At 41.2% G+C, this 26,219-nt stretch overlaps 1 protein-coding gene across 1 annotated transcript in view; it reads right to left on the bottom strand.

Moving 5' to 3' along the window:
- The window catches only part of GUCY1B1 (guanylate cyclase 1 soluble subunit beta 1), a 66,725-nt gene extending 40,845 nt beyond the window's left edge, over positions 1-25,880 (bottom strand). Inside the window, exons 1-2 of the mRNA XM_048847476.2 lie at positions 25,731-25,880; positions 25,107-25,180 (exon numbers count right to left, since the gene is read on the bottom strand). Coding sequence (XP_048703433.1) covers positions 25,107-25,180; positions 25,731-25,733 — 77 coding nt within the window. The 5' untranslated portion in view covers positions 25,734-25,880. The remainder of the gene's footprint in view (positions 1-25,106; positions 25,181-25,730) is intronic.
- Between the last annotated feature and the right edge of the window lie 339 nt (positions 25,881-26,219).

Genomic DNA, 26,219 nt, shown 5'->3' with positions numbered 1-26,219 from the left:
TAGGTAAGGCTGAGACAAGTTTACTGTTTATCAGCCAATTATTTTATGTGCCCTTAGTTTCCATTGGCCATTAGGTGAAAAAAAGTATGAAGCATGGTATAGATCTACTGTATAAAATCCTCCAATTCCCTTCCAAGCAATAGAATAATGCATCTCTCTAACAAACATTATAAAGTGATGGTCCTCTGATCAAAACAAAATATGTTTGATTGCATCTTAGATTCTAAGTTCCTTAAAATGGCATTCATCTATTTAAAAATGAAATTATGTAAAATGCTAATTCTTTACATGAGAGACAGGAATTAAACAAGCAATCACAAATTACAGTTGCATTAGATAGCCATAAGAGAATGGAAATATTTCTATTAAAGGGGAAAAAACTCTGAGAAGTATGTATTCTTGTTCAGAAACCACACTATAATATTTTTAAAATATTCATCTATTAAGGAACAAGCAGCTGCAACTTCTGTGAAAACCTTGGGGACAAAATCTTAGACGACATATATTGTGCTTAAATGTGTGGAGCCTGATTCTAATCTCAAATTGTGTATTTCTATTGACTTCAAAGAAGTTACTCTGAATTTACACTCTGTTTAGTCATCAAGAATCTCTGGCAATCTGAAGTTAGTATTCACTGGAAGTCTTTGAGCCATCTTCCTCTTTTTCATCCTCACTTTTCTCTGCTCTTCTTTGACCTTATTTTCCTATCCCAGGGCAACAGCTACAGTATACAGTGCTTTTACATTTCCAAGGATATGTACAAACTTTAATTAATGTTTGATTTGTCACAACTGTTATGGGCAATAAATAGACATTATTATGCCCATTTTGTGGATGACACAAACAACAGGTTGAGTGGTTTGCTCAGAGCAATGCAATAAGTCAGTGGAAGACCTGAGGTTAAAACCATCCTATATGAAATTCTATAGGGAAGGGATACCATAGGATGGTTCCGTTAAACTGCTGAAAGGTTATCATTTTCTACTGAGCCCTACAGGACTTTCCCATAAGGGCTAACAAAGAGCCATACATAAACAGGGAATACTGACTGCCAAATGCAAAAAACAAAACAAAGTGATAAAAAGAAAAATATATTCTCTCTGTCATCTGTCAGTTGTACTAGCCTTAGGGGTTATTTGAACAAATAGGAGGCTTTTTTAAAAAGCAGATAGAAGTATCACGTTTAAATTGGCAGTGTCCATTTAACACCTTCCTCTTGCACTGCAAAATAGTGCCAGCTGCCCAGTTCCCTCATTCATTCCCTAGGTGAGGCCAGATCAGCCAGTCCACAGGATAGCAAGTCTCAATGACTCCTGATCTGAGCTGAGAAGCAGAAAATGAAATCTCCAACACACTCTGAAGCTTTCCCTCAGGCCCTCTAGTCCTTTGTGTGTCAAAGCATAAAGTAGAACACACATGCATCTGGAAACGAAACAGACATCCTTAAAAATATTACACTCTCACACAAGCTGGTAAAAACTGAATTCTTCCATGCATTGCAAATGTCACTGTTATCTGGGAGAACATTGTGCTGTGGAAAAGTGGTAAAAGCCATCTATAAACAATTTTCGTATCTGTGTCTGATAAGGATTGATACCACCACACTCCACATATTTTAGGATATTGTATATTTCCTTGCTTCATAAATATATTCCCAAAGCTTTCCCCACAAAAGTCTCTAGTAACTCTGGGATGTTAAATGGCTGCCCTGGTAGTTCCTACATATTTGAAATTCCTGGCTTCGAAAATTGGACTCAGACATTTACAGACAGACAGTTGCTGGTGTATTCAAGCAAATGGAGAGGTAGAAGGAGCCTGTGACAGATATGGCAATTTCCTGCAACCTTTGGGAGATCTCACTGAATTAAATTAAATAGCTTTGGAGTCCACTGTATTATAAATACAAAGTTTATGTATTATTATGGGATAGTCTGTAACTTCTCTAGGGAGATAATGTGGACAGTGTAAACCCTGGGAAATAATATGAGCTTCAAAGGACTATTTCAAACGATGTGCCAGACAAGAAGGAACTTCTGGGACAACCAAAGTGAGGTGGGTTTCCTAGAATACAAAATGCAGACGCTAGCCTGCTTAGGCAGTCTGACTTGCCAGGATACTAACAGTGTCGGTAGAGAACTGTGCAGCCTGGAAAAGCCCCATTCAGGAAGAAGAGCGACACGGGTCTCCACCCAAGTGAGTTGATGGCTGAGGAGACAGGAGCCCAGAGTGGGTGCCCTTACTGGACCACGAAGGGAGGAATATATAGGTCCAGACACTGTCACATTCCTGCGTACTTCTGAGCACAGGGATAGGTGTTGCAAAGGGGTGAAGAGAAATTAGACAAGGTGATGGCACCACCACTATTCAATATGGGCTAGAAGAGCTTTCTGGGCTCAGAGTTATTCAATCCTGCACGGTCTTTCAAAATAGAACTCAAACCTACAGCTAGGAGGGCCATTTGGCCTGGGCCTCAAGCTCAAAGGGGGCCTCAAATTTAGACACTTGTTAATTTTTTGGCATTTGATAAGTTTTGCAACTTGTTTTTATGCACATCCCTACCAGACCAAAATGTGACACACTCTCTCAGCTTAGAGCTGCACATTTAAGCAAAGAAGAGATGTGATTTGGTAAAAGACAATTTTTTTGTTAACGGATATAGATTTTGTCACATCAAAGAGTTAAAAATGTTCATAAATATTATTAAAAATATATCGGTTCTGATGGCACAAGATTAGACCGTGATGAACTTGTCCTCTCAGATCAGCTGATTATATAAACAAACCACTATTAGTGGCTGATACTGGATCAAGTGCGTGTTGAAAGGTAGAGAATAGTTACATTTTAGTGTCTTTATAGTTTTACATCTATTTGACTAAGGAATTATTTATGTGTCAGAATTCCTCATTATTATCTTCATATGGTAGCTAAAAGAGGTGACTGGTTGGTTGGTTGAGCCCTAGCTTGGTAGCTTGGCCATCATCATAGGCTTTCGTAGTCTATAGGCCCAGATTCAAGGTGAAAATTTGTGAGGACAATCTTGTACAGAGAGTTTCATGAGGACACACATTTGAAATTTTTGGACATTATCCCTCTGTCTGTATCCGTGTCTGTATTTACTATATAAATGTCATCCCTTTGTCTTCAGCTCAGCCTGTTATATTATACCTTGCGTGCTTGAGTTTTGATTCAATGATAAGGATAATAACTTATCTGACTGTTTCATTTTGTGTTCTTAATTAGTATTCCTTCATTTTAAGTCTTTTCAGCATTTGTGTACCATACTGCATTCGTGTACACGTTTAGAGTAGAAGATTTCAAGTGTAGATAAGCTACATATTTACAGCAGAATATTTCAAGTGTGGATAGGCTACATATTGACCAGATAGATCACTACGAAGAGGGGATTTGAAAGTGGTGAAAGCAAGAGACAGCAAAAACAACTGAGTGAAGCAGCAGCTAAGAGTTCCAAACCAATAACTCCATTTCTTAAACCACTGGAAAACACGCCTTACCCAACAAACAATGCTACAGATAATGAAAACTCCGCAGCTGCAACAGATGATATTTTAATGCCAGTATCTGAACACGAGGACAGTAGTCAAGAAGGAGATGTGCCAACAGTAACAGATGCAGCAGAAGATCCTGTGTACAATCAAGAAACAAGAAATCAATAGCAAGAGGAAGATGTAGATTTTACGCAGAAAGAGCAATCCATGAGTACTACAGGTTTGTCTGTGATTGACACTGGAATTATTGACAAGAGCAATGCTGTCCAAATGCAATCTTTTCTTCAAATTAGTTGTTTTGAAATTCCAAGTTACATTCCACGAGATGTTGATAATCACGCTTTCCCTACTTGTCTGCTGACAAAAACTGTTCCAAATGGTGAGATCTGCACAAGAGACTGGTTATTCTGGAGTACGGAAAAACAAACTCTGTACTGTGCACCCTGCTTCATTTTGAACAAAAGTGCTGCAAATGCATCAATTCTCTCTGCTCAGTCAGGATGGAGCATCAACAGAGGTTTGAGGAAGTTGAAAGACCGAACACCATCACATAAGAGTTCATCACACAAAGAAAACTATGTTGCATGGAAATCAGTCAGTAGGGCAGCATCAGCTGAAAATTCAGTTGAGAATTTACTCTTGACTGAGCTCTCTACAGAAACTAATAGCTGGAAAATACTTCTTGAGCGCATTCTGAATGTGATGTTTATCTGGGTTTATTTATTAGGAAAACATTGTTTGGAAACGTCTTCCCCCCCCAAATCCTCCCAACCCTTGCACCCCACTTCCTGGAGAAGGTTTGGTAAAAATCCTCAACAATTTACATAGGTGACCACAGACCCAAACCCAAAGAACAATGAAAAAAGCATTCAGTTCTTAAAAGAAGAACTTTAATAGAAGAAACAGTAAAAAAGAATCACCTCTGTAAAATCAGGATGATAAATACCTTACAGGGTAATTAGATTCAAAACAGAGAGAATCCCTCTAGGCAAAACCTTAAGTTACAAAAAGACACACAGACAGGAATATCCATTCTATTCAGCACAGCTTAATTTCTCAGCCATTTAAAGAAATCATAATCTAACGCATATCTAGCTAGATTACTTACTAAATTCTAAGACTCCATTCCTGTTCTGTCCCCGGCAAAAGCATCACACAGACAGACTCTTTGTTTCTCCCTCCCTCCAGCTTTTGAAAGTATCTTGTCTCCTCATTGGTCATTTTGGTCAGGTGCCAGAGAGGTTATCCTAGCTTCTTAACCCTTTACAGGTGAAAGGGTTTTTTCCTCTGGCCAGGAGGGATTTTAAAGGTGTTTACCCTTCCCTTTATATTTATGACAGCATGCAAGTCCATTATTTCTCTACACACATACAAAACGAGTTTATTGAGCTATGTGGATCATTCATACAAACAACAATTCTTGATGAGATTCAAAATGCCAAGTATTTTTCAATCATTGTTGATGCCACTCCAGATTATTCTCACAAGGAACAAACTACTATGGTTATTTGAGATGTTAAGATTGTAGACAGCTGAAAATTTTCAGTTGAAGAAAGGTTTATTTTGTTTGATAATTTCATGAGAAAAACTGGAAAAGAAATTGCTGCTCGAGTACTAGCAATTCTAGAAGGTTTTAAATTAGATTTTCAAGTCTGCATTGGTCAAGTCTATGACAATGGATCTAATATGGCTGGGAAGTACAAAGGTGTACAAGCAGTTCTGCTTGAGCATAATTCAAACTGTATCTTCTCCAGCTGTGGAAACCACACAGTAAACCTTGTAGGTGTTGACTGTGCTGAATCATACAAAGAGGCAATTACTTACTTTAGAACTGTTCAGCAAATGTACAATCTCTTCAGTAGCAGTCGACAAAGGTGGGAAATTCTGAAGCAATATCTTACTGTTTCACTGCATGGGATGTCCAAAACTAGATGGTCTGCACGGATTGATGGTGTTTAACCAGTTGTGTAGAATTTGAATTCAGTGAGAAAGGCTTTAAATGAGCTTGAATCTCTCAATCTCACTGCACAGGCTTGAACTGAACTTCAGTCTATTCAGAAACACATGTCCAAATTTGAATGCATTCTGATGTCATCTTTGTGGATGAAGCTACTTACAATGATCCACCAAAGTAATCTGCTAATTGAAGCACGCAATGGTACACTTGATGTTGAGAGGGATAACACTGAAAGTCTTATCAATGACATTCAACAGATTCGTGAACAGTGGGATGCGATCCTGACTGAGTCCAAATTAGTAGCACAGAATACTGGCATTTCATCTGAGTTCTCCACCAATCACAATTTACCTACTGAATGTGATGCCGAGCAGCATTATAGTGTCAGTGTCTTCCTTGTCGTCATTGACGCTATTCAATCAGGTCTTACACATCAATTTGAGTCACTGCAACTAATTTGTACCCTTTTGGGGTTTCTTTGGCAGTTCAACAGACTGAGTAATGAACATCTACTTTCTGCAGCTGAACAATTTCAGCAACAGTACAACAAAGAAATCTCAAAAGATCTCAGTGACAACGTCATCTTCCTCAAATGAATATATTCCACAAACTTTAAACTGGATTGCAACCCAAACGAATAGCTTCAAGAAATACTCAAACTTGGACTCTCTGGGGTGTTTCCTAATGTCACAATTGCATTGTGTATTTTCTGTCGGTTTGCCTGCATCAGTGGCTTCAGGTGAATGCACCTTCAGCGTGTTGAAGCAGGTAAAGAACTACCACCATTCAACTATGGGAGAAGAGCATTTGAATGGGCTCACCATGCTTAATATCAACTCTGACTTTGCACAAAAGCTAGATTTTTCCACAATAATTAGTGTATTTACACAGAAAAAGGCAAGAAAAGCATTTGTTAAATAAAAAAATATTCAAATTATATCTCACTTTTTTTGGTGCCTTATTTTGTTTTCATGTGTCATCATTTTTTATTTTGTCTAGGGGCCTCAAAAACTGGACCTCTGAGAGGGCCTGCCTACAGTCTTCACCCTAGTTTCAACTGGACCCAGTCTCTCCTCTCTAAGGGACTATCCCTTTCTTTAAAGTCCTTTTCTTTCACTGCAGTCCCAAGTTGGGCAAAGCCCCTCCTTTCTAGGGATCTATCTTTCTGCTGTCCCACCACTTCTTGAAGTTTGGCCTTCTCCACAGACCTGTTTCCCCACTGGTGTTTTCTTCCCTACTGACTCAGGGCCCCACAGGAGCCATCTTATTCTGCAATGTCTGCAACCATCTGTCAACACCCACCTGCAGCACCTTCTCTTTCTCTCCAGGCCTCTTCCTTATCTAACACAGGCCTGACTGGGTCACCTGGCCTTCCTCATTATCCCCACTTGGGGAGAGGAGTTGGCTATGTCACAGGCAGGGTGGGCCCACCTCCCTTTAAAGGCACCAGCCACCCTGTGACAGTATTTAATATATGGCTCTGGTAACTCCAAATTGGGTAAACTAGTTTGCTGGACATTTTTCACACCACCATTTCTCCCTGAGAATTCTTGTCTGCCAAATATAAGACCTGCCCCTGCAAGAGGCAGAGCACCTCTTTGCCTGGAGCAACACACATGATGAATCATTATAACACCTGACCTGTGATAAAACGTTGGCAACTTTTCTTAAGGCCATTCTTAAAAGCCCTTATTCACATGAGGAGGATTGAACTCTTAATCACTGTGAGCCTAATTCAGAGTCCATTGAAGTCAGTGAGAATCTTTCCACTAGCTTCAATGGGCATTGGATCAAGCCCTGGAAACCCTTCATAATATAGCCAGACTCCTTTGGTGATTCTACAGCTACTCTTTGTAGTGATTATAAAGTGTGAACGCTTAATAGTTATTCCTGTTTTGAAATGTTTTATTAGTATTAGCTACGCTGGGCATCACAAAATGGGGAAGAGATGGCCAGCCCTCTGTGGAGATAGAGGTGGTTAGGGACTATTTAGAAAAGCTGGACGTGCACAAGTCCATGGGGCCGGACGAGTTGCATCCGAGAGTGCTGAAGGAATTGGCGGCTGTGATTGCAGAGCCATTGGCCATTATCTTTGAAAACTCGTGGCGAACCGGGGAAGTCCCGGATGACTGGAAAAAGGCTAATGTAGTGCCAATCTTTAAAAAAGGGAAGAAGGAGGATCCTGGGAACTACAGGCCAGTCAGCCTCACTTCAGTCCCCAGAAAAATCATGGAGCAGGTCCTCAAAGAATCAATCCTGAAGCACTTGCATGAGAGGAAAGTGATCAGGAACAGCCAGCATGGATTCACCAAGGGAAGGTCATGCCTGACTAATCTAATCGCCTTTTATGATGAGATTACTGGTTCTGTGGATGAAGGGAAAGCAGTGGATGTATTGTTTCTTGACTTTAGCAAAGCTTTTGACACGGTCTCCCACAGTATTCTTGTCAGCAAGTTAAGGAAGTATGGGCTGGATGAATGCACTACAAGGTGGGTAGAAAGCTGGCTAGATTGTCGGGCTCAACGGGTAGTGATCAATGGCTCCATATCTAGTTGGCAGCCGGTATCAAGTGGAGTACCCCAAGGGTCGGTCCTGGGGCCGGTTTTGTTCAATATCTTCATAAATGATCTGGAGGATGGTGTGGATTGCACTCTCAGCAAATTTGCGGATGATACTAAACTGGGAGGAGTGGTAGATACGCTGGAGGGCAGGGATAGGATACAGAAAGACCTAGACAAATTGGAGGATTGGGCCAAAAGAAATCTGATGAGGTTCAATAAGGATAAGTCCAGAGTCCTGCACTTAGGACGGAAGAACCCAATGCACAGCTACAGACTAGGGACCGAATGGCTAGGCAGCAGTTCTGCGGAAAAGGACCTAGGGGTGACAGTGGACGAGAAGCTGGATATGAGTCAGCAGTGTGCCCTTGTTGCCAAGAAGGCCAATGGCATTTTGGGATGTATAAGTAGGGGCATAGCGAGCAGATCGAGGGACGTGATCGTTCCCCTCTATTCGACATTGGTGAGGCCTCATCTGGAGTACTGTGTCCAGTTTTGGGCCCCACACTTCAAGAAGGATGTGGATAAATTGGAGAGAGTCCAGCGAAGGGCAACAAAAATGATTAGGGGACTGGAACACATGAGTTATGAGGAGAGGCTGAGGGAGCTGGGATTGTTTAGCCTGCAGAAGAGAAGAATGAGGGGGGATCTGATATCTGCTTTCAACTACCTGAAAGGGGGTTCCAAAGAGGATGGCTCTAGACTGTTCTCAATGGTAGCAGATGACAGAACGAGGAGTAATGGTCTCAAGTTGCAGTGGGGGAGGTTTAGATTGGATATTAGGAAAAACTTTTTCACTAAGAGGGTGGTGAAACACTGGAATGCGTTACCTAGGGAGGTGGTAGAATCTCCTTCCTTAGAGGTTTTTAAGGTCAGGCTTGACAAAGCCCTGGCTGGGATGATTTAACTGGGAATTGGTCCTGCTTTGAGCAGGGGGTTGGACTAGATGACCTTCTGGGGTCCCTTCCAACCCTGATATTCTATGATTCTATGATTCTATAAGGGATATTCCCTGTACATGTCACGGGAAAATGCTGCTAGAATTAGTAACTATTTTCAAATGGCAAACTCAGTGTAATGGTGCCGCTTGTATATTTGTGGAGACCTTTTTGCCTGGCAAATTCATAGCAATGTAGGCTATCTAATAATAAATTTGCTTGAGGGTACTAGTTTCAATAATGCTGCAACATATTTGGCTACTATTTCAATATTTACATACTGCATACTTTTAGCTTACCCTTTACTAATCAAAACTATGCAATACACTTTACAGCATGACCTCAGTATTACAGCTTTCCTTCACCTGTAAGTACATCAACCTGTTTTTAAACAATACTAATTGAATTATTGTAAAAGTGGGTAGATTAATGGATCTGCCAGCATAACAAGTACAGTACAAGCACTGCCAATTTTCACATGAACCTCAGTCCACTAGGATTGGGATGAAACCACTAGCATATGCACATGGACCAGTGAACAGCAACAAGATGGTAAAGACTGTCTATCAAAATTGAACAGGACAAACCATTACCGAAAGTCCACACCCTCTTCATCCAATTACCAGTCCCCTGAGCCACCAAATCACCCACAGTTTTAATATTACCAATTGAAAAGTCATACCTTATTTAAGTGTAACATTGAGAAAATTTACTATATTGTTTGGAAACCAGTGTACATAATACTTGAAGTCAGGCAGTATGATCTAGGGCAATATGATGTACTGTACAAACCTCTGGATGAGGAGCCTGGAGGCCTGGGTTCTATTTCCACCTTTGCCACTGACCTGCTGTGTGACCTTATGCAAGTCACTTTACCTCTTTCTGTGTCTCCGGTTCTCCTCTTATCCCAGTGGTTCTCAATCTGCAGCCCACTTGTGGCCCAATCGGCACACAGCTGCGTTCCATGTGACATCCTCATGGCCATACAGGTGGTATATATACATTGTGTGGATGTGGCCCACATAACACATAGAGAGCTCTGCATATGTGGCCCACGATGGTAAATAGGTTGGGAACCACTACCTTACTCTTTGTCTATCTTGTCTATTTAGATTGCATGCTATTCAGGCCAGGGACTGTCTTTCACTATGTTTGTCCAGTGCCTAGTACAATGGGGCCCTGATCCCAGCTGAAGCCACTAGGTGCTATGGAATAATCAATAATAATTTGATTTCAAACTAAGCAGACAAATAGCATAATCTTAAAATGATTCTGTTAAAGGACATGTTCACATCAGACCACCTTCATAGAATGTTGTATAGTCAGCCAGGAAATTCAAAACCGTTTAAGGTTCTATTTGGTACCCTAGTTCCACCCATGAGCTTTCAATTGACCTCTACTGAAGTTCTGTGCAAAGATCATGGGAAGAGCTGGATAGAAAATTCGGAATATTCAACATTTAATTAAAACTGGGCAGCACCTTCCTTCAATAATTTTGCTGAAATATTTATCCCCATTTTTGACCAGCTCTAATTGTGAACAATAGTTAATTTAACAGTGATAACTTGGAAATTTTACGCAGATTGTAGGATCTGACCACAGAGGTATTAGCAGTGGTAAACGTGGTGATTTCTTAAGAGACTGGCTGGAAACCAGCCAGTAGCAACAATATCTGGCGAACTCACAAGTGCAGCTGTGGTTGATTTCTTAGCAAGTTAGCGGCATTATAGTAGCAAACTTTTAACTTTTATATTGTGCTTTTCTTTGAAAACAGCTTCCAAGCCAAACAGAAAAAGAACAGCAACATGATTTACGATTTATGTCACCTTTACATTTCTAAAAACAAAAGAAGGGTGTACTTCATTCCTAACTAGGGGAACGTACTAAACTTCAAAAACTAGAGTAGACAGACGCTCTCACTTCTTGCCCAAACTGACCCCCAAGATAGGCCTCATTTATTATTGCTCTGAACTTGGATAACAATTTACACCATTACAAAATGTTACCAGATCAGATAACCAGCAGTTTATACTTACTTTACACTAATTTTTCACTCGGGTAAAAGGCTAGACAAATTGTGGTGAAACAGAGACTCAGACTTATGGTCTTCTGAGGTTCATTAGTGCCTTTCCCACCAACCCCTCGCCCCCTCCCCCATAAATCATCCAGGACAATCTGAAAAGGGAAAGGTCAGCCCGGTATGCAATAGGGAGAAAAAAATAACTTGCCTACTATGCTGTAGAAGATAACAGAGCTGGCAGAGGACTCATATAAGGCTTGACTGTGATCCCATTCAAGTCAATGGAAAAGATTCCAGTGATTAGAATGATGCAGTATCAAGCCCTAAATGAGCCTTGCTTCAAATTGATCTAAAGGGAAAGAGAGAAGGAAATTAAGGGTCTTTCATGCCTTTCTAGCAGCACAGAAAAACTAATGTCTCCAGGTGCCCCTGAACCTGCAACATGGGTCCTTTGAAAATGTGTCCCATTGTGAGGGCAGTTTTCTGTTTGAAAACATATTCCCATTATTAGATTCATTGTCAATGTTAATAATTTACAAAGATGGATGAAGACTTAACATTTGGACAAAAACTGTCTTTAAAAAATGAGAATTTCCACTTTGAATTTTTAAAAAAAATTAAATTACTGATTTCATGTATTTTTATTTCACTTGTAGAACATAATAGGTTTAAACTGCAAAGCACAATGAGACATGACCTAGAACAAATTCATTTTTGCTTAGTACAGAGATCTTAATTAGCACACATGGCAAGAGACTTGCTATTAGCATGAAGCTTTAGGATCTTGAAAACATAAAGGTATTATTTGCTTTCTTTTGGCTGGAGGAAAGGAAAAGTTTGCCATCCATGAAAGACCTTAGAAGTAGCTTAGTCTGCCAAGATCTCATCCTACATTGTTTCTTATATATGTGTCTCTTACATATTTGGTATTTCATACACAAGGTGGACTTTTAATGTATTTTTTGCTGTGGGTCTGCTGAATTCAAAGGTAATTAGAATAAATTATAGTTAAGTGAACAGTTGCTTCTGTCGGATACCCTTTTATCATTTGATTTCTGTACTTGCCATCCAATTGTGTCCTATCATGAAGCTGAAAATAAAAATAAAACCTTTCTTTGATCAAAAAAATTATTTAGAGAATAGTTACTTATATTTTGCTTTCAGCTAAATAATTATAAAATATTATCAATATATTTAGGAAAAATGGTGGTACAAATCTGCTAGAAATAAATATTTTATTTTCTGAAGCTGTGCAGGCTTTTCTGTGACACACATGTACTATACAACCTTGAACAATTTTATTGTTTAGAAGCCTCTGATCTCCGCTTTACAGATCATCTCGTAAACTGAAAACGCAACTGTATCTTTTCCTATCTAGACTGTGGTCCTGAGAGCATACACTGTGTATATCACCTTAAACACCTCACATAGAACAACATTTCCAAAATCACTCCTAGAAGTTTTTGCACAGTAGGTATTGTTTCTATTGGGATTTTTGCCACCATTGTGCTTCACTATTCCTGGTTTTCCATGGATGCTGTGAAGTAATTTCCAAGGATGGAAAAAATGCTCATCGGACTGACTACACTAGACAAAATGACCTTAATGATGTAATAATGCCCTTAGACATTGGGCATGATTCTGATTTCACTGACAATGGAGTAAATCGAGAGTGAGTAACAAGTAACTGCAGTAAAGTCAATGGAATTACACAAGTGTAAAACTAAAACTAGCATAAGTGGCATCAGGACCTTTGCTTCATACCAAATGCATTCTTTAACATTTAAATGATACAATTACTGACTGATGTATTACCTCAGAGATTATCTGTATCTTTTTTACACTAATCATCTTCCTTTCAGATGGTTCACTGGGGCACATTGTTAAGACATATCAAAAGTATTGATCTACAGAAAAACCAAAAGACCTTTGTGTATTCTAGATGGTCTGAAGAGATTTTAAACATTCAGTTGGGAAAAAAACATAAATTACCATGAGCCACAAGATGAAATAAAATGGGAATCTGTCCAGAAAGCTGACTTTCTGCGTAAAGTAAATAGGTGTCTTTATAGATTTCAGAACTCAGAGTTGCTTCCCAGGTCTATGGACTGGAGATGAGAATGTTTAATGTAGACTTTCAAAACAAGATAATCCTAGGAGATACAGTCAACTGTAACAAATTTACAAGCTGCATATTACTACGCCAAATACTAAACATATGATAAAGAATACAAAGCCCGTATTATTTTGCTTCCTTTACACAAGTTGACTGAAAGGAAGGGCTTTCGTAAGCATTTCATTTGTAATAATGATGTATTTCTAACACTTTTTATCCCAATAGATCTCAAAGCACTGCACAAACTGTGGGCTAAAATATCCCCCTACACAATGAAACCCAGGAGATGGAGCGAGATGATGCAAAAATCTCTGGCTCATATTATGCCATCATTTCTTTTTTTTAGCAGAAATGAACAGGAAGTGCCAGTTAAAAATCAGATCTGCCCTCCACAAGATTCCCCTAATGGAGTTTCCTTCAATGGAGAGTCAACTCCTTAATGTTACGGGTTTGTTATATGAAAAGAATCAGTTTACTCTTAACATTCAGGGGTTGTTGTTAATTAATCTTTGGAATAATATGAATGAAAGAGTTTCATTTATGAATTTAACTGGCTATCCATTAGTGCCACTTAAATCACTATTTGAAAGATAACTCATTAAATGTTAAAAGGGATAATGGGAAAAATGGATTCCTCTATTGGCCTTTCAGTAATGAAGATTTCATCCTGAATTATCTTTCAAACACAAATGAAGTCAATTCAGTATCATCTTTTTTACACACTTATGGCTTTTCCAAAACCATTATGATCATGCCTGACTGAATAATTACTATGTCTGCCTTCTGCACTATGGAAACCCATACAATTGTAAGGGTGCCATGAAAAATCAATTTTCCACAACTTTTTGCAGACCACTGCAGTTAACTATATTAATTATATTAAGCCTGGACATATTTTGTTTTTTTTTTTAATTAGGTCCTATATTATTCCAAAATAAATATGGACTTTAAGCCTAATCTATAGAGAAAGAGTTTATTCTTTCATCAATGTGCACTGATAGCAGACAATTAAGAATAATTAACATTGTAGGTATGCAGTGCCTTTGATCTTTACAAAGCAATTTACAAATCTTGACTACTGTGTGCAGTTCCGGTGGCCCCAACTCAAAAAAGATGTATTGGAATTGGAAAAGGTACAGCACATGAAAGCCAGAATGATGAGGGGTGTGGAAGATTGTGCAGAGCTTCTTCCATAAGAAGAGAAATTAAAAAATACTGGGACTGTTCAGCTTAAAAAAGGACAACTAAGGGGGGATATGATGGTGGAGACCTATATAGTCAGGACTGGTGTGGAGAAAGTGAATAAGGGAGTGTTATTTACCCCTTCTCATAATACAAGAACCAGGGGTCACCAAATCAAATTTATAGACAGCAGGTTTGAAAACAAACACAAGAAAGTACCTCTTCATACAACCCACAGTCAACCTGTGGAACTCATTACTAGGAGATGTTGTGAAGGCCAAAAGTATAAATGGGTTCCAGAAAGAATTAGATAAGTTCATGAAGGATAGGTCGATCAATGGTTATTAGCCAAGATGGTCAGGAACGCAACCCCATGCTCTGGGTGTCCCAAAGCCTCCAACTGCCAGAAGCTGGGACTGGCAGAGACAGGATACTGGGTTAGATGGACCATTGGTCTGAGCCAGTATGACTATTCTTATGTTCTAGAAGCAAATATTCTTTCTTTAGCTACATGGGTGTATGAACATACGAGACTGGAAGTAGAGAACCTCTTCCGTAGAGTGTAACAGCACACCAAGTAGAAGACAAGATAAGACATTAGCCCGGACTCAAAAAAATAGTGGTGGGACTCTGCCAAGCTCCACCCACTCATAACTCCTAAATGAGATGCCACTCACAGCAGATTGTGCAGAGCTTCATATTTATTGTTTATTTATTATTATTTATTATTACATAGTGCTAAGCATTATAAAAACATATTGTAAAAGGATGGTCCCTGCCCCAAAGGGTTTATAGTCTAGTTAATATGACTGTTCATTTCTTCTTACGGGCTTTAATCAGCAGTGAAACTGTTAACAATGTAATGATATAAACTGTTGTCATTAGGCTTCAGAGTGGATGACCCTCTGTAAATAAACTGGGGCTGTTCATGACTTTGTTACAGCTTTCTTTCCAGATTGCTTCTTGCAGCCTCAGGCAAACATCATTGCATTGTTCTACATCTGGTTCATTTTTAAAGGTTTTCTTCACTCTTGGAGACAAGTTTTTTAAATTAAGTCTTAGATTCTAGGGGACAAGAGGCATCTACAAGGGAACATTTATCAGTTTGCCATACTGCCACAAAATGGCTAATTTCAAACACTAACAAGCATGATGAGCTTTGGCTGCAAGCATGCACTAAAGGAGAACACATTCTGTTCTCTGGAGCATCAGTAAGGTCTTCTCCAAAGCACATTCCTTCAAGTCTCCCTGAGCCATCTTGATGCTAATACTGCACTCAGACCTATATGCAGTGTGGTTTCAACAAGGCAGAAGGGTGTCTGTGTGTGTGTATATATATATATATATAGAGAGAGAGAGACACACACACACCCTTCTACCTTGTTGAAACAATATATATATATATAAAAGCCTATGTTATAAGATTATTAATAAAGTTGCAAAGCCAAAAACTAAAAAGTTAGGAAATACTAGAATTAAGGTTACCTGTGCAATTCGGCACATGCATTATGACACTGTCTTTAATTACATGATCACATACTATTTTTTCCAAAGGGCCCCTGGTTCATTCAGTGCACAGGACTGATGGTGCTCAATTACTGAGTAACTATTTGATATTTTGTTTTCCCACATTGTTCAATGTGTGGTTCAGGCCTTACTTTTTTCACAGTATTCAAACACTGCTCTGAATAAAGACTTAGTAATTTCCTCATGGGCCTTTTTATGAGGTCACCACTATAATATAGGAGTGCTTCACAAACATTAATGAATTTATCATCACAACACCACACTTAAGAAAGGCAGTAGGTAGTATTATCCTCATTTTACAAATAGTGAACTCAAGCATAAAGAGATTAAGGTCAAAAGTTTCCACTAATTTTGCATGCCCGATTTGAGATGTCTAGGACCTGATTTTTCAGAGTACTTGGCATTATGTAGCACTTTATATGTTCAAAGCCCAGCTCCTGTTGACTTCAGTTGCAGCTCTGAATGCTCAGCACTTCTGCCAATCAGACCGACAGGCAACCTTAATTCTGACATTTCCTGACTTTTGAATCCTTGACTTTGAAACCTTAAAAATGTTGCTTATTTTAACACCCTTTTTGTGTGCAATTTCCGAGGTTGTTAAAAAAACAAACTGAAAGCAAAGTGCAGGCTCATACCCTAAGTCTTTAAACTAAACAGCTTCCCCTCCCCCCACCCAACGTTGGGCTGGGGTTTGATTCTCACAGGATTTACCAACACGGAAAAGTTTGGGGCTTTTTTTTCACAAAGCTTAGCAGATACACCTGTGGTCAATAAATTGATAGTCTGAAATGAACACCCACACCGATAAAAAGCCAGATCAGTATATTCATTTTGTAGGTTGTCACATCTCAAACACTGCAGAATTATTTTATGATTTGTTCTGCTTATTGGAGCATAAAAACAAAGCACTTTTTACTACACTAGAAATTCTCATGAAATGATGTGACTTTCAAAAATCCAATAGGTGCCACATTTAATAACAAAAATTACAATAAAATACTGTTAAGTAGAAAGTTTGTTAGAAGTTGCAACAATTATTTTGTACAACTCTGTGCTACACCAACTTCAAACAGAAAACAGATCAGATTCTCTGGTTTTGAAAAGTGCCTAAGGCAATGGAGGACATTTTCAAAAGCAGAAGTGGAAGCTAGGCACCTAACTCCCATTGAGTTTCAATGCCTAACTTTTAATGGGACTTAGGTACTGTCAAGGTTCCTTCCCCACTCTGAACTCTAGGGTACAGATGTGGGGACCTGCATGAAAACCTCCTAAGCTTACTTTTACCAGCTTAGGTTAAAACTTCCCCAAGGTACAAACTATTTTACCCTTTGCCACCACCAAACGTCTAACACCGGCATTATTATTATTAGGAAAGAGTTCTTTTGGAAACATCTTTCCCCCCCAAATCCTTCCAAATCTTACCCCTTTTTTTCTGGGGAAGGTTTTATAAAAATCCTTACCAATTTGCATAAGTGACCACAGACCCAAACCCTTGGATCTTAAGAATAATGAAAAAAGCATTCAGTTTCTTAAAAGAAGAATTTTAATAGAAGAAAAAGTAAAAAAGAATCACCTCTGTAAAATCAGGATGGTAAATACCTTACAGGGTAATTAGATTCAAAACATAGAGAATCCCTCTAGGCAAAACCTTAAGTTACAAAAAGACACAAAGACAGGAATATCCATTCCATTCAGCACAGCTTATTTTCTCAGCCATTTAAACAAACAGAATCTTACCTAGCTAGACTACTTACTAAGTTTTTAGACTCCATTCCTGTTCTGTCCCTGGCAAAAGCATCACACAGACAGACCCAGACCCTTTGTTTCTCCCCCCTCCAGCTTTGAAAGTATCTTGTCTCCTCATTGGTCATTGTGGTCAGGTGCCAGCGAGGTTATCCTAGCTTCTTAACGCTTTACAGGTGAAAGGGTTTTTCCTCTGGCCAGGAGGGATTTTAAAGGCATTTACCCTTCGCTTTATATTTATGACAGGTACCTAACTGCCAGTTGTGCCTTTGAAAACGTTCCTCAATAGTTATGGCACTCTGACACTTCTCTTTGTAAGAATCTAGGAGTCAGAGGAAAGGACGGGGTAGACTGGATGAGGATCTGGGAGTGGGGGGAAACGGGGATTGTGTTGGCAAGGAAATTGGGGAAAAGCAGTTAGTGGGTGATGGGAGTGCAAGGGGTGTGGCCCAGAGGGCATGAGACTAGGACTTGCTGTGCAAGGAGACAGGGAATAGGATCAGAAGCCTAAGTAGCGCAATCTAGCTAAAAATCGGATGTGACAAGGAGCCAGAGTGGGGTAGACACAGGTCTGGAACAGGAACAGGTTGGAAGGGATGAGGCAAAAGAGGTCCAACCTGAGGGAGAATGGGTAGAAGAGTATGAATCCACTGGAGCAAGGGTTCTTAACCTTTTTCTTTCAAAAGCCCCCGAACATGCTATAAAAATGCCATGGCCTAGCAGGGGACTGGCAGGACTCGAGGCTTCAACCACAGGCGGGCTCTGGATGCCCAATCTGAGACACTGGGATATGATTTGCATAAGTGCTGAACACTCATAGCTGTAATGGAAGTCAATGGGAGCTGAGTTTGAGCATATAAAAATCCATATAATGTTAAGGAGTACTTGTGGCACCTTAGAGACTAACCAATTTATTTGAGCATAAGCTTTCGTGAGCTACAGCTCACTTCATCGGATGCTGCCACAAGTACTCCTTTTTGTTTTTGCGAATACAGACTAACACGGCTGCTACTCTGAAACATATAATGTTAAGTACACTGAAAAATCTGATCCTACGGGGTCTCAAATTTGGCACCCAAAATTAGTGGAAACTTCAGACTTCAATCTCTATCTCAACTCCCTATCTGTAAAATGGAGGTAATAACACTCCCTCACTTCCCAAAGGTTTTATAAAAATAAATTAATTAACGTTTGTGAGGCACTCAGTTAATATAGGTTTCAGAGTAGCAGCCGTGTTAATCTGTATCCGCAAAAAAAAAGAAAAGGAGTACTTGTGGCACCTTAGAGACTAACAAATGTATTTGAGCATAAGCTTTTGTGAGCGGCAGCTCACTTCATCGGATGCATGCAGTGGAAAATACAGTGGGGAGATTTATATACACAGAGAACATGAAACAATGGGTGTTGCCATACACACTGTAACAAGAGTGATCAGGTAAAGTGAGCTATTACCAGCAGGAGAGCAGGGGGGTATGGAGGGGAACCTTTTGTACTGATAATCAAGGTGGGCCATTTCCAGCAGTTGACAAGAACGTGTGAGGAACAGTGTGGGGGGGTATAAACAAGGGGAAATAGTTTTACTTTGTGTAATGACCCATCCACTCCCAGTCTTTATTCAAGCCTAAGTTAATTGTATCCAGTTTGTAAATTAATTCCAATTCAGCAGTCTCTCATTGGAGTCTGTTTTTGAAGTTTTTTGTTGAAGAATTGCCACTTTTAGGTTTGTAATCGAGTGACCAAAGAGATTTAAGTGTTCTCTAACTGGTTTTTTAATGTTATAAGTTTTGACGTCTGATTTGTGTCCATCTAGGACAATTTAGGGCAAAAATTAACCTTAACACTGGCATTTCCTAACTTTTGACTTCTTGACTTTGCAACCTTAATACTGTCCGTGTAGCATAGCTTTGTGTGTGTAATAAATACTGCATTTTGCCTTACTCTTTACTGCTTATGCATTGATATATATAAAAAATTGTTGAGTTTTGCAGCTTATTCCTTACCTGAAGTCATTTCTCTGAAGTGTTCACAACTGTTTGTTTTTGAGATAATCATCACATCAATTGTGAGCATTGACTGTTGTGACATGAGGGTGCCCTATTGCCAACCTACTCCTATCTCCACACAATCCATCAGTGGTAGCCAGGTACAGTGCACTTTTCACTAGTATTCACACCCTAGGAGGAATGAAATTTCTCGAGGGCTCCAGTGACAGCACAGATCCTCTGAAGCCCCTCCAGTGAACAGAGAGAAAACTTGCAAGATCAATCTATAGTTCAAATGCTCACTAAGCGATTTGGGGTGGGACTGATTTTTGTTCTGGGTTTGTACAGCACCTAGCACAATGGAATCCTGGGCCATAACTAAGGATCCTAGGTGCTACTATTACTGCTAATATTAATAAAAAATTCACTTTGAATGTTCTTCTTTTCTTCTTTGCTGCTGTGTGCATAGGACTCCTATCAATGTTACTAAGAATTCTCCATTCTGACTGGCATCAGATTAGACCCATTTTGGTGGAATCTGCAATAATTAACAGTCCATCTAATTTTCAATTCAAACTCCAGTTAAATAATAATATAGCAGTTTTTATGATGGAATTTCAGGCAAAAATATTAGCTATTGGGTGGTATGGTGGCTTTAGAAGTTGGCTGAGAGACAGCACTGAAAATGTGAGACAGTGGCTTTCTCATGGGACAATGGCAGAATGGTAACATCACCACAAAACACCTCAGGTAAGATGACATCAGTTCACACTGGGAAGTTTTTAAACATTTCTGGAGAGGAGCAGATTGGTTTAAGTCTTAATTTGGGGCTAGTTGTAATTTGGGACTACCATACAAAGGACTATTAAATGAGGAAAAACCACTAATTAGCAAAAAGAAAAGGAGTACTTGTGGCACCTTAGAGACTAACCAATTTATTTGAGTATGAGCTTTCGTGAGCTACAGCTCACTTGTGAGCTGTAGCTCACGAAAGCTCATGCTCAAATAAATTGGTTAGTCTCTAAGGTGCCACAAGTACTCCTTTTCTTTTTGCGAATACAGACTAACACGGCTGTTCCTCTGAAACCTGTCACTAATTAGCAGGCAACCCAAACCCTGAGTCTGGGCAAGCAGAGCCCTTGCATCCATTTATTTCCCCACCACACAGTAGGTGGGCAAAGAGGGGCAGGGAATGGCTGGAGCCTTGGCTCCATTGCAAATGCTGAGCACTGGGGAAGCAAATTACTACCCCTACTCCCCGGATCAAGGTGGGGAGCTGGAAGGGATCCTGGGATCACAGTAACACACCACCACTTGCTATGTACATATTGTGACACACGCTTGTTCTTAGATTTTCTTTTCTAGGGGGTCTAGTACAGTATCACCAGATGTTTAGCAGCAGCCTTTTGCAATCAGGCCAGGCTTCTACCTCTGGTCTACTTTTTCTGTACTCACCAGGTCATGTAACCTTGTTTTACGGTAGTCTTTAGCACAGAATCAAAAAGAAGACAGAGATTTCATTTGAATAACTTCCTTCACCTCCAGGCAATACACTTCGCTTAATTTCACAGAGCCAGGTATTTCAAGACCTGCTATTTGGGAAGAGGAACACTTATTCTGCATTAATTTTAAAGGAGACTCTAAAGGATCTTGTTGTTGTGATGAAGAGTTTTGCTGTGTGTTTTAATAAGACATTTAAAATCTCACTCATATTTTTTTTTGGAAATCTCACTCACTGAAAGTATCACAGATTGGGGGTCAAGCCTGAGCAAAACCCAGATACAGGAGGCCACAGAGGCACCTTTGATTTGTTTAAAGATAATCCAGCTCAAAGCCTAACCACAGTGGTGGAAGCTCAGGATGGACAATAATTTACATATTCCCTACTGGAATTGTCTTTTTAATATGTGCATGTGCCTATCTTTTTAATATGTTTAATGTGTTGACGTTAAACTCTCTTTAATGTACAATAAAGGACAATAAAGAGCTCATAGGCATTGGTGGTTGTCTGTTTGGCAGTTAGACTTGCAGTGCAACAAGAAACATACATATGAAAGCCTGTCAAAAACAACAGGATGGCACCGTCTATAGACATCATGGGTTAAATATTCAGTGCAGTAAGTAGCAATTCTCATCAACATGATGGAAGTCATAGTACAAATTCCTGTATACCAAGCTGAAAACACATACCCGAATGTGAAGATTACCCCATGACAGCAAAGGGGTAAATCCCGATGAGCTCATTTGTTTCTAGCAGCGGGTAACTAGAGAAAGGTATAAATGGCCACACCAGATCTGAAATGGTCTTCTACATGTAACAATGACAAAAATAAGGAGTCTGAAATCTATTCTTCTTCTGAGAAGGGGAGAAAAACACCAAAAGCCTCTAAATATAAAAAAGAACTAGAGCCCTAAATATCAGTTTATTTAGCATGAAAACCCCTGTATGCAGAATAATACAACGTTGGTCTGCATACAGTGAATCATTTGTTCCATATACAGAGTCAACTTCTTCAGAAGAAATGAATTGAAAAAGTGGACTAAAATGGCAAACATGACAGAGACCATGTAACTTTTAGTGAGCAAAGGAAAATATTATCTAGGAACATGCTTACTTCATTTTAAGGACAATCTGCTGCACCAATGTTCATCGACTTCATGAAGACTTTCCCCCATGTGGACATTACTCTCCTATCTCAACATACTCAGCTGAGTCCGTACAAGGAAGGTGGCATGACCCGTTCCAGGAAACTACTGAAAAACCCCAGATTCTGAATTTTATGAGTACCAGGAAAAGAACATTTATAAAACAGAAGTAGAATTAGCTCCCATAAATACTAAGGTGGGGAAGCCAATGGAAGCTCTATAATTTGGGATTACATTCTATCAGACAGATTTCAGACTTTTCGTCTTTTTTCTGCGTTCAACTTCTGATCTTTTTATTTGGGATCTGCCATGTTAGTTCAGTAAAGCAAGGTTCCAGTGTTTCTCTGAAATTGTTTTTTATTATTATTAATATTATTATTTTGTAATTCCAGTTCTTTATTAAAAATCAAGCCAGATTTCCACAGTAATATCAATTTGTAATCTGTCAGATCTCACCAAAACCTACTTCAGTTGCTTTATAAGTTTAGTTTAGTTTCTCTTTATAGAATCCCTTGTTTCATAAAAAAGTATGCTATGTTTTGAGTGTCTTCTGTTTTATAGGTGGATACAAAAGTACAGAGCTAATCTTCCTGAGAGTTCCACTGTGTGTCATTTGCATGCCTCCTTTTTCAGTAACCCAAATTATGAGGCTGATGGTGGTTGCAAAGAAATGTTGAAGAGCTGTTTGAAGGCCAGGAGTGTAATTGTAATTGTGTCAATGTTCTGATGATAATGGTGTCAGCAAAATGTCAGTCTTACAACAGCATCAAAAACTCATGAATCATTTTCTCTTCCATTTCTACAGGCAAAGCTTCATTCAATGGCACATTTGATCCTGATGATTCTAACGAAAACAATGTTCTGCATGCTCTGAGATGAACACAAATCTTTTCAATTTACTACTTAATGACTCTTCACACACAAAAATTAAAATAACACTAAGGAAATTAGAGTGCCAGTTGAAAGAACCATTCCCCCAAGTAACTGAGGTAAACCTAAAAAATCCTACTCCTCATCCAAAATAACACATTGTGCCCATGTATTAAATTCTGGTTTTCATCTGCTTTTCTAAGATCCAGCATTATCACTAAGCCCAGAGTTAAAGAAGAAATGTCTTACAGGGCAAACTTAAAACTATATCATGCATTTATGAATGCAGAATGTCATGCATTTTACCTGTTTTTCCTATGATTTTGGTTAAGTATCAAAGTAACTGTATTTGTGTTAAACAGAGTTTAACAGTTAACATTCGAGTTAAACAGACTTGGGTTCCTCACAACCCAAGCCATACTTCTGTCCAATCCAGCAGTGAAATCATCATTCAATATTTTGACATAATAATTATTTCCTTGGAAACAAACTAATGTCACTCAAACTAAATTTAGGCTTCCTTGGAGGATCAAACAGAATGAGTTGGGCTCAAGAAAGCTATAATATTATCTTTGATAATATTAATATACAGGAAAATACTAGCCATTTTATACACTATTTCTTATTGTATAAATGTTTTTCTTATTTCAAGTTCAGTGTGAAAGTAATCTGTTAATGTCAGTTTTATATAGTATTTTGTGTTTAATTAAGAAGGTATAAACTACAAATTCCACTTGGATTCCTTCAGGAATTTGCAAGAGATTTAATTGTTGTGTCTACCAAATAGTGACCAGACACCAGAATGTTAGTGGAGTCTTCCCATGTGGTGTCCGAACCCCCTACATACACAATGTCTATTACTCTTATCCAAGAGTCAAAATGGGACCACATTCAGGATCCATGAACAGCAGAGGTCAATTTCATCCCTGGGGCAATTCCATTGAAACCAATGGAGGGAGAATGAGTCAAGCCCCAGCTGAGCTAAAATGAAGCCTTCCCTGAATGAATTTGAAAATGCTGTGCTAACCATGTCAGAGCAAGTAGTTACTTTCTGAAGACTGCTCATAGCTACAGGCAGAAGTATACAACTCTGTATAATTAACAGGTTGTGTCTGCAATATCCATAAGTCCAGATGCAAAAGTGTGCAGGCAAGAAGGGTGTGTGCAAAACACCCAATTCTTGTGTACTATTGGGTGAGCATGATCAGAGAAGTTTGCATGTACTCCCCGACTTGAACATACATATCAGGTGCTTGGTTTACGCAATTCCTGCTGCACACTTTTGTGGATTGACATTGAAAAATGTAATGCTGCATTAAGGACCATGTTAACTGTACAGTACACGGTGGTGGTTGAAAACACTTAACACTTTGTTTACAATCAAATCGCTAAATTTTGAAAAGAACAAAAACAAACACTTTCTCCTTGCACTGTACATATATCGTGTCCTTCACTGCACGTAGCCTAGCTCAGCAGCCGCGCTGTGTGAAAGGAGGGATCGGGCTGCGAGCGGGGATGCGCTGGAGCCCCTGGACTCTCACCCGGGAGCTCAGCCTGGGATCAGCGCTGGAGGCTCCTGGCGCGTTTGCAACATTCCCACGAGCAACTGAGCTCGGATCGGCCCATTCAGGAGGCTGCGGAGTCTGTGGAACCGACCTTGCTCCTTCCTTCCCACGAACCTGAGCGATGCTGACCAGGAAGCGCCAGCGAGCCGGGAGCTGCCTCTCGCCCCGCGGCCCTGACCCGTGTCCCCCGGGCTGCTGCGGCTGCCTCCGCTCCCTCCCGCCCTGCTCAGGAGCGTGGGAACCAGCCGCGGCTGCCGCGGAGAGTGCCCGGGCGGGGGGATCCCGACGGGGGAAGGGAGCCACGATCCGCACGGGGAAAGATTCCTGCTGCCGCGGGGCCCCCGGGGGGACCCGATGAGGGGCAGGCCAGGGGCGGAGCGGGGCGAACAGCGGGGGCGGGGGCGGGGGGCGCATCTTGCCCCGAGGAGAGGCGGCTCCGGGACAGAGCGAGCGAGCGAGCCGGGGTCTCTCGCAGCGCGCCGGGGGCGGCACTTACTTGATGTCCTCCCAAACCTCCGGGCCGTAATTCCGGATCACCAGCAGCTCCAGGGCGTGATTGACGAATCCGTACTGCGGACACGGAGCGGGGGCGGGGGTGGGGGGGAGAGGGAGGGTCAGTCACGGGGATGCCAGCAGCGAAGGGGGGGGGGAGCAGGGGACAGTAGAGACCGGGGGGAGGGGGTTGCTTATAGGAGCAGTGCGAGGGCGCAGTCATTTGCTGCGGGCGGGCGGGCCGGGGAAGGAGACCAGCACCCCCCTCCCCCGGCCCGCATCCCCTGGTGCGTCCTGGGGCCGATCATCCCGCGGGGGAGAAAATCCCCTACTAAGCATCGCCCCCACAGCGGGGCGCCAGCCCCAGCCGCCTCCCCCAGCGCAGCACCCCCCGGGCATCTCCCCCCCCCCCCCCCCCGCCGCCGCCATCACCCTGGCCTGCCCTCCCCGTCAGCCCCCTGCCCTCCCCTCCACCGCCGCTGCCCCGCGCCCAGCCCATCTCTTGGTTCAGCCTCCCTCCCCACCCCGCGCTATAGCAAGGGCCGTAATCTGAGCAGGCGCCGCGGCACAGGGCCACCCTGAGGAAAGTGCCCCCTGCCGCATCCGCACCCTCCGCCGCCGCGCTCACCATTGCGCCGCCACTCGCTCCCCTCCGCTCGCTGACGCCCCCTCCCCGGCTGCGCTCGGGGACCGTAGCCGCCGCTGCAGCAGAGCCCGAGGAGAGCCGGAGCGCTAGCCACCGCCACCCCCGCTGCGCGCTGACTGCCACCTCCCGACAGCCAATCCGCAGCGCGGCCCAGGGCTGGCTTCCAGTCACAGGCAGAGGAGGGAATTCGGATGCCTCGAGGATGCTGCTCGGCTCGAGCCCCCGAGGGGGAGACAGTGGGAAGCGAAGCGAAGCGCGGCGGTGGGGGGGGGGGGGGGGGCGAGGGGGGAGCAGTGCTGTGGGAGTGGGGGAGGGGGGCAGCAGCCGCAGCGAAACCTTTTGCAACGGGTTTCAAATGCTGCTGCAATGTAAACAGCTAAAGGTGGGCAGCAATGGCTGCAACCTGCTGGTATTTTTGGTTACTGTTCTGGGTAGCTGGGGTTACCTGATTGCTTGACTTGTCTTAATAAT

Source organism: Caretta caretta, chromosome 4, assembly GCF_965140235.1.
Source record: "Caretta caretta isolate rCarCar2 chromosome 4, rCarCar1.hap1, whole genome shotgun sequence".
In the NCBI taxonomy this organism is placed as follows: Eukaryota; Metazoa; Chordata; order Testudines; family Cheloniidae; genus Caretta; species Caretta caretta.
The sequence above is the reverse complement of the archived record's forward strand: the minus strand, read 5'-3'. Positions and strand labels throughout refer to the sequence as shown.